Source organism: Pongo abelii, chromosome 11, assembly GCF_028885655.2.
Source record: "Pongo abelii isolate AG06213 chromosome 11, NHGRI_mPonAbe1-v2.0_pri, whole genome shotgun sequence".
NCBI lineage: Eukaryota > Metazoa > Chordata > Mammalia > Primates > Hominidae > Pongo > Pongo abelii.
The window spans coordinates 36727780-36740702 of NC_071996.2; the positions used below are offsets into that span (position 1 = coordinate 36727780).

General features: G+C 51.0%; 2 protein-coding genes across 7 annotated transcripts in view; one reads left to right on the plus strand and one right to left on the minus strand.

The window, feature by feature from the left end:
• The window catches only part of MGAT5 (alpha-1,6-mannosylglycoprotein 6-beta-N-acetylglucosaminyltransferase), a 338815-nt gene extending 332658 nt beyond the window's left edge, over positions 1 to 6157 (plus strand). For all 5 annotated transcript variants that reach the window (XM_024243304.3, XM_063712754.1, XM_063712756.1 and 2 more), the window contains one exon: positions 4 to 6157. In XM_024243304.3, coding sequence (XP_024099072.1) covers positions 4 to 202 — 199 coding nt within the window. In that variant the 3' untranslated portion in view covers positions 203 to 6157. The remainder of the gene's footprint in view (positions 1 to 3) is intronic.
• A 1349-nt stretch (positions 6158 to 7506) lies between these two features.
• TMEM163 (transmembrane protein 163) overlaps positions 7507 to 12923 on the minus strand; it is a 262072-nt gene continuing 256655 nt past the window's right edge. For both annotated transcript variants that reach the window (XM_054549298.2, XM_024243413.3), the window contains exons 7-8: positions 9559 to 9700; positions 7507 to 8304 (exon numbers count right to left, since the gene is read on the minus strand). In XM_054549298.2, coding sequence (XP_054405273.1) covers positions 8244 to 8304; positions 9559 to 9700 — 203 coding nt within the window. In that variant the 3' untranslated portion in view covers positions 7507 to 8243. The remainder of the gene's footprint in view (positions 8305 to 9558; positions 9701 to 12923) is intronic.

The following is a 12923-nucleotide window of genomic DNA, read 5'->3' on the forward strand; positions in this document are numbered from 1 at the left end:
CAGGTACAAGGTGACCTGCCAAAGCTCAGAGCTGGCCAAGGACATCCTGGTGCCCTCCTTTGACCCCAAGAATAAGCACTGTGTGTTTCAAGGTGACCTCCTGCTCTTCAGCTGTGCAGGCGCCCACCCCAGGCACCAGAGGGTCTGCCCCTGCCGGGACTTCATCAAGGGCCAGGTGGCTCTCTGCAAAGACTGCCTATAGCAGCTATCTGCTCAGCCCTGCACCATGCTGCTGGGGAAGACAGTGGCCCCAGCCCCTTCAGGCAGGGCCAGGGACAGAAGACTCTGGCAAGAGCCTGAACTTTTTGGTAGAAGGTTCTGATTTGGCATTGCCCTTGCTGCACTCCAAGCAACCCAGTGGAGTCTTCACCAAAACAAAACAAGAGCGTATGTCAGGCCAGAAGCCTGGCTTGTTCCTGGCACAACATCATTTCTGTTTCTCAAGGAGCAACTGTGCGAAGACTGTCACTGCAGCTGCTCCAGGGCAAAAGAAACTCTCAAGAGTCCTTTAAAACAAAACAGGAGGAATTGAGCTGATGGGAAAGAACTTTGAATGGGAACATTCCTAAACCCATTAACTTATTTATTCGGGTGGGAGGGAGGGGACTGCGGGAGGGAGAGGAGGGATTGATCACAGGCTGCTTTTATTTCCACTGTTAATCATCCACCTTCACTATACTGTTGTTCTGTCTGCTTTGGGCAGGGTGCAGGAGAGAGACCGTGTGCCGTGGGGCTGGTGGCCTGCTCAGGGACAGCCACGGGGACCTGGCAGCTCAAAACGGATGGCAGCAGAGCAAAAGAAACTTTTGCTTTGGAAGCACAGCCAAATTCCCCGGGGCATTGTCATAGATGGCACCTAGAGCATGGGCTGCCTCAGTCAGGGGGACGTGCCTGTGTTGTCCAGAGAGCCCAGCTAGGGATGAAAAAGGAGATGAGGCCCCTTTCCTCCATGTCCCCATGCCCAGACACATACCTTGGCCATAATTTCTTTTAGAATCCCTTTGGGAAAGAAATACAGGATTGAGAGATTTTGGAGTTTCTGGTAAACTCACTCTCCCTCCAGCCCCGCTATGAGGAGGAAAGTAGAGATGAAAGACTCGCGCTGCTCATGGACTTGGAGAGGATTGTCTTTGAGCCAAGATTTGGACAGGAGTGAAGTCGGTCCTTAAGAACTTGTGGCACGACCGGAGCTGGGCTCCTGACAGGTGGGCTTGTGTTGTGTCACCTCTGATGGCACCAAAGTCCAGGGAAGGGGGCTCTTGATGTCTGCTGGGGTAGTGGGGGCAGCTCAGGATGAATGCAGTGCCCTGTCCTGGCTGCTCACCTGAGGGTGTAGCTCGCAAAGGTGGGAATCTGGTGCTGGCTTTTCCTTCAGGCAGGATCACTCTGACTCGCTGAGTAATCAGTCATCAGGTTGGCCTGGTCAGACACACTGGACCCCACCTTCCAAACCCTGGACCCCCCATTCTCTGTCTTTGTACAAGTTCCCACCCCACTGAATCGTTGCTGCCATGCTCTGTACAAGTTTGTAAGTTTCTGGAAAGCCCCTGACATCTCCATGCTGATGCGAGTGAGCCCCCTTCTGCCTAATGTGAGTGGTTGGCGTCATCCACTTGGCCCCTGCTGGGTGCCTCAGTCGTTCAATGATGTGCTCTGCGCCGGGGCTTCCAAGCACCCTTCCTGCTAACAGAGGGTGGCCCAGTGGAGCCTCCGCTGGGCAGAACTGATGGGCAAGGTTTAATGGCTGGTAGCTTTCAGAATGTGAGGGAAAGGAAGAATTCTGCTTCAGGGGGACTAGAGTTAGTGTGGGGCCTTTAAGTCTGGGAAGTTACATTCTGCTTCTTTCTCAGTTGCTACACAAATGTGCAGCCAGCCTTTTTTCTTAGGCCCACTGAGATCCCTGCTCAGTGGGTCTCAATTGTACCTCCAGTCTAAGAGGAGGATGGGGGGCACCTGGGGCCTCCTCCACTCCTTAGGTGGCCCCTGAGCACATCTGCCAGGGAGAATACCATGGGGAGGCCTCTGCCCTGAGCATCATCACAGGGGCGCCTCCAGACCTGGCTGAGAATAGCCTCTGCTTGGGCCTAGGAAGAAGGGCAGAAGTCCAAAGGAAACCTTGGTGAGTGAGGGAGTGTGTGTGTGTGTGTGTGTGTGTGTGTGTGTGTGTGTGTACGAGCCTGTGAGTGAGGGAGTGTGTGTGTGTGTGTGTGTGTGTGTGTACGAGCCTGTGAGTGAGGGAGTGAGTGTGTGTGTGTGTGTGTGTGTGTGTGTGTGTGTGTGTACGAGCCTGTGAGTGAGGGAGTGTGTGTGTGTGTGTGTGTGTGTGAGTGTGTGTGTGTGTGTGTGTGTGTGTACGAGCCTGTGCATTTCTTTAAGCTTAAAGCAAGGGCAGTTTCCTGCGGTAGGAGGGCAGATGACTGGCATCCTTGCTGTAAGGAAGAGCTTTTTCCTTGTGAATGGGCCTCTTGGCTGTACCCTAGGGTGTGGGAATTTGCTAGAGTTCCCTGACCTGCAGTCCCTGGGCCAGTGCCGCCCTCTCCTGGGCTCTTCCAGGAGCATTGAACACTGAGGATGTCAATGCAAGTATCTGACCAGCAGGGGGAGCCTGCAGGCCGAGCAAAGTTTAACCCACTTAGCCACTGCTACTTGAGCAAGGAAGCTGAAAAGTAACCTTAGCCCTGCCTTGTGTTCCAAAAGCTGCAAGGATCATTTGCTGGCTGTCCCTAAGTTCAAGGCCTCCCTACCTTCCCCTTTTCCAAGTCACGACCCGCCCTCCCCAGGCCAGACAGCCCAGAAGAGCACTTTTCTGCCATTTAAAAATCCCTCTTTCGTCCCCCCCGAGTCCAGTATTGGGTGGAAGTGTGCCGGAGTTCCACTGACAGGGCAGCTGCTGTTGGAGCAAACAGGCCCACACTCCAGTTGTTTAGGGCATTATCTGAAGAGTCAGTAACCCCTGAATCTGTACTGGTTCCCAGGCCTCCTCAGACTTGGCCCAGGTCTAGTCAGTGATCCTGGAGAGGAAACTGGGGAGGGGGCTTCCAACTGCCCTGCATGGAAGAGGAGAGGAAGGTGCCCCTGTGTGGGCTGGAAGCCTGCGGAGGTTTTGCCATTGCTGATCTTGATAGAATCCTAAACCGATTTGTAGCTGATAACAGTTCCATGGGGAGAGAAATCCTAAGTTATGATTAATGTTTCTCCTCGCTATAATATCTTGCCTGTTTTTTTGGATTATTTTCCCCATTGTGATCCTAAGCTCTTAAAAAACTTGAGGGAAAACATTTATCTAATTTACTAAAAGAGAAAGCTTTCCATTGAAAGGTAAATACTTTGAGGAGTAAAAAGACTTCTTTGAATGCTGGTAAACACCTCATTTATTTTGTGTATGCAGTTTGATTTGCACATGTATAAATGGAGATGCTTTTCATTTTTGCTTGGACTGGGTTTGTGTCACTGCTCATTACAGTTTGCTTTTTTGTGTGTTTGCTACGCGTTTGGAGATAGTCAGTTTCTTTGGTGATATTTGTTTCCTTGATGTGCCTTTTCGCTTTTCTTTGGGGTTTTTGGAATCCAGATGCTGTTAAAGGGCAATAGCAGACTCCTCCAGCTAAGAGACAGGACATGTTCTTGAGCCACTGTAGCTGTTCAGGCTGGACACCAGAAGCTCCCTATAACCCTCCCGCCAGGCCGTAGTGTGTATGCATGTGCAGTTCCACCCACAGAGGAGGGTGTGAAGCCTTGAGAACCTCAAGAAAGGGCTGGATTCTGCCATACCTTTGGGTCTACCTTAGGACTGCTGGTTGCCAGTGTGTCAACCGGCCTGTGTTCCCTGCCACCCACACACTTGCTGAGGTGTGGCTGAGGCAGAATCATGTGAGCGGGTGCATCCAAGGAGTTCAGGGCCCTGCTTGGAGAAGAAATACTTTAACATCGTGAAAGGGAAAGAACATGCACCCCTTTTTTGTTTCTTTAGTGAATGCAATATTTAATGAAAGTGAATAATGAGCTTCCCCTTTGGGAGTGGAGCCCAGTTCAGCTCACTGGCAGGGTTGACGTCAGTATGATGTGTTGGACTGAAACTGTATGTCTATAGGTAGGTGCGTGCCTTTTAGGGCAGACCACGGTGGTCACCCCGTTTCTCCGAGGTGGTTTACCTAGCTTGTGTATATAATTAGACATTGCCACCCTCACCTCTGGCCAAAAAGTCTTGATTAAAAAAAAAAAAGTCTATTTTGTTAACGACAGGCTCTGTTGTATGTGTTACTGTCCCAAGCCTGGATTATTTTATTTATTTAAAAGTATTTTAATTTCCATATTGGCTTTATTCTAATCCCATCCGTCCCTGTGGGGCTGCAGAGCATCTTCATGTGAGTAGACGGATGGACATAAATAGATTCATGCTCATTTAGGAAGCTGGGAGTTTCATGAAGCTGGGAGTTTCATGAAGCTGAGGGTGAGTTCCTGTGATTCTTTTTGGCTTCAAAAAGTGGGAGACCAAGTTTTTATAGCAAAAGACCAAATTAGCTGTAGAGTCTTGAATGCAGAAAAAAATTACCCTAGCTTTCTTAGCACTTAGGGTTTTGTGAGGATTCAATGTTTAGCACAGTGCTTGGCACATAGTAAGCCCTAGTAAATGTTAAATATTGTTATTAGTGTTTTGTAAAACTTGCGAAATAGAGCTGAGCTCATTCCCTTCCTGTTGATTCAAAAATAATACCTACATGAAAACATGATTCCAAGTTGATTGAATGTTGTAGGAATTACTGGTTTAGAGTAGCCCAGTTCTCGGCCTACCCTGCTGGTTGGGATCTTACTGTATTCTTGAATGTACTGATTTGAAAATATGCCAGACTTCAGCCCCCGAGGAAACAAGCCTGCAAGAATTTATGAACTCCAACTGGAAAGGGTAAAGGTGACCTTTGGCTAGCCACATACTGGACCTTACCTCACTGATGTCTTTCAGAACATTCCAAGGGTTTTCCTCAAGGAACATTTTTGAGCTAGAAATTAAAATGGGTTCTCTGGCAGACTGCACCCCTTGAGTCAAAGTGAACAGTATTCCTTTGAATGCAGTAATAGCTTTTCTGCGTTAAGGGGGAAGGAATGACCAATTGAACTTACACATTCCCCAGGCAGGTCCCTTTGCCGCCCCCTACAGGCTGGGGTGGCCCCTCCTGTCCTCAGGGATCAGACTCCCAGACTGGTTAGCTCTGCATGTTTCCATCAAATTAAAGGTTATTCCCTGGCCTCCTGCTGGAGAAAACCAACCCCACCCTGCCAGCTGGAGGCAATGGGGCAGGGATTTTGGCCTCTCAGAACAGCTCCTAGAGGCTGCTCATGATTGAATGTTTCCCCAAATCACCTAAATATCGGTTTGCTTTTTGTTTTGGGGGAGAGGATTTAGCCTCTTACTTCCCCGGTGGATTCCAAGTTTTATCTCCTTATCTCCTGTCCTGTCTTGGCACAACTCTGGATAGATTGCAGGTGTGGAATTTGCTGGAGTTTGGTGTCTTTTTCAAATTCCTTTGGATTCTGTTCCGCCAAATCAGCAGTCTCGTCCTGTGGATGCAGTGATTGGAATTTCCCATCTGCAAAGCATCTCTCTCTAGCCCAGATTTTGTGGAGCCTTAAGACACTCCCTCAGTGCCACCTTGACCCCACGGCTGGAGAACCCTGTGCTTATGTGGTGGGCAGGGCCACTGTTGATGGAGGATGGCAGGGACAGGGTGGTGCTCAAAGGATCTGTGGTGCTGGAGGTCTAAACACCTCTCGGGACAGCATGTCAGGAACCTCAGAGCAGCTTCACGTCTGCCAAAGCTGAGAGGGAGCGAACTTGGGAAGCATTTTGCTCATTGTCCTACCCAAGTATTAATAGCATAATAGTTGATGCCAAAGGAGATGGTGACGTCCCTTCCACTGTAGTTGCTGTCACAACCTTGATGTCTTTAAGCTAATGGCCGTTTGCATCTGTGTCTTCAAACAGATCCTGGTTACAGCCATTTTCTGTGGTTCACTTCTGGGGTTAAGTAATGCAGGATTCTGCAAACAAGTTGTCGCTGTCCAAATGTACTGTCCTGGCGTAGAGAGCACTGCTTTGTTTTCCACTGTTGTAGAGAAAACTAGGGAGAACTTTATTTTTCAATAAACTTTTCTTGTGTGACAGGTGGAAGTGATTTTTGGGGGGCAGGTGCATGCAGGGTCACCTCCAGAACAAAGCTGAGCTGCTGTCTAGGCGCGTCCCCAGTACACAACTTCCCCCAGCTGCATTTCACGGTTTGCATGCAGCACACTGTTGAAACTGCTGGTAGGAAGACAGGACGGTGTATTTAAGGAGTGGAGAGGGGAAGGTTTTACTACTGTGTATTCCTTCCCTTATATCACATCCACCACTACTCATGTTAGAGCACTCTCCTTGTGCTGCCTTCCCCTAGAAAGTGAACTGCTAGATTTTGAGAAAAATCTTTAAGAATGAGCTAATAAAAATAATAGCCCTATAAGGGGCTGAGCACCAGCGACCATTGGACTTAGAACAGATTTCTCCCTTTCAAGAGCAGCTTTTGAGCCAGAAAGCAGTGAGCCATGAGCAGTTGGTTAGGCAAATGCCCTGGAGACAGGGAAGGTTAGTCCATGCCCCACCCAACAGTTTGTCTGCAGGTGACACTGGCCCTCATCTGCATGGCCTCTCTGAAGCTGGTGGGCCTCCTGGCTACTGCCCAAAACGGACACCCCACACAGTTCACATAGCATGTTAGAACCCAAGGGAAAGCCAAGTGCCTGTGTTTGGGCAATGCTACCAGTGTCGCTTCCCCTCCCTGAGCTTCCATGATGTATTTTAGACACAATGAGAAAACCAGCAGAAGAGAAACCTACAAGATCCTACACTTCCCAATCTTTAGTTCATGTTACATATATAACATTCCTGGATGTATTCCTCAGTACTGCTAGGGAAGCAACCTGAAAGCAAGGAACTGGACGAAGGTTCCATGACCTCACAGAACACACTCCCTTCACCAGCATGGAGGGGAGACAGGGCCCCAAAGCTGCAGCAAGGCCGTGGAGCAGCTGTCCCTCAGCTCCAGGTGCCAGGTGAGTGTGTGGCCCCTACCTGAGTGGTCAGAGAGGGCGGCCTGCGCTACAGTCCTTCAGGGTCTCCATGTTCAGCACCCCTAGGCACAAGCTTCCCCTTCCACGTCATCCTTCAGCCACAGCGGAAAACCTGCCCGTGACGGGTATCCCCATGTGTTGGTGCCGCACGGTGACGACTCCCAAAGATTGCCTTCCCATGCCATACAAAACAGGTAAAGGTCTTTATTGGTCAGCCACTACTGCCCGGGCAAGCAGTGGTGTGAGAGGTACAGAACGGTGTGGGTTGGGGAACACTCTACAGAATCTAAACCTACCGTGACATCAAGCTGAGAATGTCTTGTTCCTTACAGAGGGAGCGAACCATCTCTCACAGACTGTAATGTACCATTACCACTTAACACAGCATATAGATATATGCATATATGGATAGATTATAATTATTTATTACAAATAAACTGTAGTTTCACATCTCTCAAAAATGGACCCAGTTTTCACATGGATGTTCAGGTTCTGAATGTACAAGAAAAGGTCATGTGCTTATTTAATTCGTCCATGCAAAGCTTATACGTATATCACTAAGTACTTTAAAAAATAGAATGGTCTCCTTTTGAGCAAATCTGTTTAGATTTAGGATTAGTAAAACAGTATGAAACTAATGAGATACACTGATTGATAGAAATTAGGAAGTGACACACTGATGATTCTGGGTATGTAAAGGGTGAGGGCTACAATCCTCCCTTAAGACCTGCCAGGAGAGGACAGACCTGGAACCAGGAGTGGCAGGGCCACCCAAGCTGGAGGAGGTGGGTCTGCTCAGTCCTATGCAGCGCAGGCTCAGAGCACCACCGAAGACCTTTCTGCCAAAGATCTCATCCTACCCATGAGAACCATCATACTCCAGAGACTAGAAAACGCCAGTCCCAGCTGGAGATGGGGAAGCAGGTCCATTCCTATGGGCATTATCCTAACATGTTTGATGGGGGCGGCAGGTGATGGGGGCAAGGTAGATCCACCTGGCTGGGCAGACCTTGTCTTTTAATGACAAACCATGTGAAAGAAAACTTCCAAAAAGAAACCAGATGTTCAGTTAAATATTGGCACCCTTTGCCTATGTGGAAACTCCTCATATCTCGATGGTCTCATGTGGACGCTGGCCCCCTTCACTCAAACATCTCGTAGTGACGTGTCTGCCTCACCCTCGGCACCATGTCGATGAGGAGTCTGCAAAGACGAAGACAGACAAGGTCACCTCCACGGCATGGGGCTGGAGAGCTTGGGGAAGCATATTTTCATTTTTTTTTTCCTGAGATAATTCACATACCATAAAATTCACCCTATGTGACTCGGTGGATTTTAGTATATTCATCCATTTGTGTTATCTCAGAAACCCCATGTCCACTGTACCATTCACTCCCCATCCTCCCCACGCCTGATGAGAAGTACCCTCCTTCTGGCCTCCATGGATTTGCCTATTGATATTTTATATAAACAAAATCATAACAAGTAGCCTTTTGTGACTTCCTTCATAATATTTGAGGTCCATCTATGTTGGAGCGAGTATTAGCACTTCATTCCTTTTTGGGGGCTGAATAAGCATCCACTGCACAGATCTACCACATTTATCCATTCATCTGTTAATGGACAATTGTGTTGCTTCTGCGTTTTGCCTATTGTGAATAACTCTGCTGCGAATTTCATGGACAACTTTTGGTGTGGAGGTTTGTTTCCATCCTCCTGCAGTGTATACCAAGGATTGGAAGTGCTGGGGCAAATGGTAACTCCGCGTCCATGGCAGCACCATCGTCCATTCCCACAGCCATGGATGAGGGTTCCACTTGCGCCACGTCCTCACTGACGCTGGCAGTTGTCCCTCTTTTTGATGATAGCCATCCTACCTTTCCTTGAGCAATGGAAGCATTTTAACATTTAAAAGCACAGCACCCTTTAGAAATGGTTCTCTGAAAGGCCAGCTCCAGCCTGGGTGCTGAAGTCTGTCAGTGATGCCAGCACGGCCTTTCTGCACTGACTAGTCCCCTTTTCCAAGAAGTTCTCTAAGGTGAGGGATGTGGCCTCTGGCCAGCACACTGTTGCATCCCCCATTTGTGGCAGGAGGGGCTCCACTTGTGAGGAAACCACACAAAGGTGCTTCCCTGGGGCATCATGAAGACTGTCAGAGAGGAAGGAGCATAGATGTCAGGACACGAAGGGTCCTAAAGGCATCAGACGGAAGTCAAGGAGTGCCTTTGTGGCTTAAAGGCCTGATTTCTCTTGTCCCTGCCTCACTTCTGTGCCAGCCCCAAGGGTATCTGACCCCTGCTGGGTGCTTTTCCAGTCACCTGACACTGGTCAGGCTCAGGAGGGGCACAGGTACAAAATGTGACCTTCAGAAGCCTGTCATTTCCTGACTGGGGAAGACGGTGGAAAAGGGACACTCCTAGCTGCCAGGAAAGCAAACAGGAAAGCACAAGAACCTACTTGACCCCATAGGCAAATATGGTGAGGCCGATCAGAATGCCTATGCTGCCGTCCAGGTACCAGACCGCCGAGTCATGCTTGAACACTTCCGCGCTCAGAAGAATGGAGAAGCCCATCACGCCGCCCACGAGGGAGTTAAACCCTGCAAAGGAAGTGGAGAGAGGCTAGATGGCAGTGCCAAGCAATCCAAGAAAATCACCCAAATGCCAGTCCTGCCTCACATAACTGGAGCATGTGCTGGAAGGAACGGTGCCCAAAACTCTCACGAGTGATAGCCACCACCTGGGCCCATCAAGTCTCTGCTCAAATGTCACCAGATACCTCCCAGAATAGAGCCATCACCCCCACCATCATCCTGTACCTGCTTTATTTCTCTTCTGGGAACTGACGCCATATGTGGTTTATAGCTGGTCTCGCCCGTGCCTGCTAGAACGCAAACCTCCTAGAGGCAGGGGTGTGGTTTTCTGTTGAGTCCACAGTCCCCAGGACAGTTCCAGGCTCACAGTAGACATTCAAATACTTGGGGACTCATATCTGAGTGTCTGCTGGGCCAGATTCCGAGTTGGGTGTTCAGGATGTGCAGTTACCTATAAACCTTCTCAATCCTGTGGCGTCACATTATCATCATCATCCCTGTTTTCCGATGAGAAAACTAAGAATGAGGTTAAATACATTGATGGAGGTTATCCAGATTGAGAAGGGCTGGGATTCTACCCCAACCTGCATCCTTTCCCTCCTGAGTCTCCTCTAAGTAACCTGAGGATTTTTCCTTTCCCTCCAGAAGAGAAATGTAAAGTCTATTATGCTAAGTTTTTTTGCAAAGTATTGGCTACATGGTTGGAGAAATGGCCATAAAAACAGAACTGAAGCTACTAGATAGCGACTGCCATCTCCTTTCACACAGCAGCCCACTGGGGCTCCCAGCTTACATGTGATACTTCTACTTTACCAGAGCTGTCAAAGGCCACACGGGAAGGGAATGGCTTAAGGTAGCTTCTAGGGTCTCCCCGCGAAGGACACCAGTTCCTCCCCTGCTCCAACACACTTGTGGCCCCAAGAGAAGCTCCAGGTCCACGCTGCCCAAGGAGGACTTGCCGGTAGGTTTGTGCAGGACCGTAACCTCCCACACCAGGCCCGGCTTCCCCTGGGGCAGATGAAGATTGCCAGGCAGGGGTGACCTGAGCAAATCTACTCAGGATCCAAGGCAGGGATGCAGTGGCCGCTCGCAGGAATGGAAGATGAACTGCGGACCTGCAAGGGCACCCCAGGGACTGGCCTGTGCCCTGCGACGCACTTGGCGGCACGCCCTTCTCTCCCCTGTGCTCAAGACACCTAGGTTTGGTCGAGGCTACCTCATATTCCCCACACCACATCCACCACCCACCTGTAACTGTTCCTGTAACAAGAACAAGGGCTGGTTCTTACGATGTTCCTCCCTCCCTCCTTCCCAGGAACAAGGGCTGGTTCTTACGATGCTCCTCCCTCTCTCCTTCCCAGATAGGACTGGATCGTTCCTACTGGGATTAACCCACCTTCCCATCCCCAGTGAACTCTTCTTGGACCCCACGCCTCCCCCATTTCCTACTGGCCTTCACAAAACCCACAGAAGAGTCTGCCTGCTGCCTCCACACACACACCTCCCTTCTGCCTGGGTTCCCTCCTCCCCCAGCCCTTCCCAAAGTCAAAGTCATCCTCATTCTGCTACCTGCAGTGGTGACAGGCCCCTTTTCGGTGGGGGTCACATCCCTAGCCTCACACCCCCCTGAGGATCCTCCTGTCCCCTTTGCTGGGTCCTCCCCTGCATCCCCACCTGAGTGTCCCAGGCTCTGTCCTCTGAGCTGGCCCTCTGCCAATCCATAAGCCCTGCTCCCCTCAATTCCCAGCTTTTGTCCTAACCTTTGACCTCAGGCACAGACTCCTCATGGAAGCATCTCAGACTGACCACAGCCATGACAAAGCCCTGAGCGCCGCCTCGCCCTCCGCTGCATGCTCCGTAGATGGGGCCACCAGCTGCAGAGGCCAAGATTCTAGGAGCCTGTCTTCCCTTACACCACCAACCTGCCCCTCAAGCCCTTTGCCAGATGTTACCCTCCCAACTCATTCTCACTCTCCCCGCTGATCCCTGCTCTGTCCCGGCCACCTGTGGCCGTCCCTGTACCCCGCCACAGCCAGAGGGACCCTCTGTCAGTGAGCAGCAGCCAGACTCTCCCGCAGGAAAGCCCCCGTCACGGGCTCAAATCCCACAGACCCCTCACATCCAGCCACACAACCCTGCGACAGCCACCCTGCCCTCCCCACAGGGCCACTGAGCTTGTCACCATCACCCAGGGCCTCCTTCTCAGCCCTCAGCCCCTAAACTTCCTCCCCTCCCCCCACCACTCCCTCCTGCCTCCAGCCGGCAACACACCCACCTAGCAGGGGATCGCAGGGCCACAGAGCACAGGGCCCCGTGGGAACAGGCTCGGGGGTGGGGGGCATTGCCTCTGCTCTGTCTTTCTCTCATTAAACCCACTCAGCCGATTCATCCCCACGCTGACCATTCTATACCTACCCCACCACTTCCCATACCCTCTCCTTCACCCCATCTAAGCTGCCATCCCCTCCTCTCCCCAGGCCTCCCTCTGCTCAGCTCCCAGCTCCCTCGACTCTGCTCCCCACCACCAATGACCAGAGGGCTCTGCAGAAAACAGCACTCATGTCACCCTACCTGTTTCAAAGGTGAGCTTTGCCATTTTAACTGCCCCCCTCCTCTCACTGGAAACCTAAGCTTAAGGACAGGAACTTTGTCTCTCCTTGCAGTATTCGAAGTCCCAGGACAGGGCCTGGCATTCATCAGGGGTGCAAATGACCGCTGCATTAACAAGTGACCACACGAAGGAGGAAGTAGGCAGGCAGGCACAGGCCCAGCCTGAGCGCCACCCCTGCCTGGCTCCCGCAGACAGTCACCCCAGGAGAAGGTGAAGAGGCAAAAGCGTGAGGTTCCCCAGACAGCCACTAGATGTCCACTCAGCTCCACCAAGTCACCCGCTCTGCCAGCCAGCACCAAGGCCGGCCCAGCTTGCCATTCCTGACAGCAGGTCCGCCAGGTGCTCCCCGACGCCCCACAGCTGAGAGGCTGGTGGCAGGGTCACCTGTTTGCTGCTTCTTCTAGGAGGAGACTCTGCCTTGCCCGGCTCGGCTCACCTTTTGCGATGACAGAGCCTGACTCATTTCAGCTTCACTTCTTGAGAGTCTGCCTGAGGATGCTGGAACAAGCACACAGGGACTAGGGACCAAGTCCGTGGCCACCTGCCACTTTGCTCCGAATGTCAGGGCCTTCCCAATCCGTGATTCCACATGAAGAGCCCTGAGCCCCTAGCCCCCAC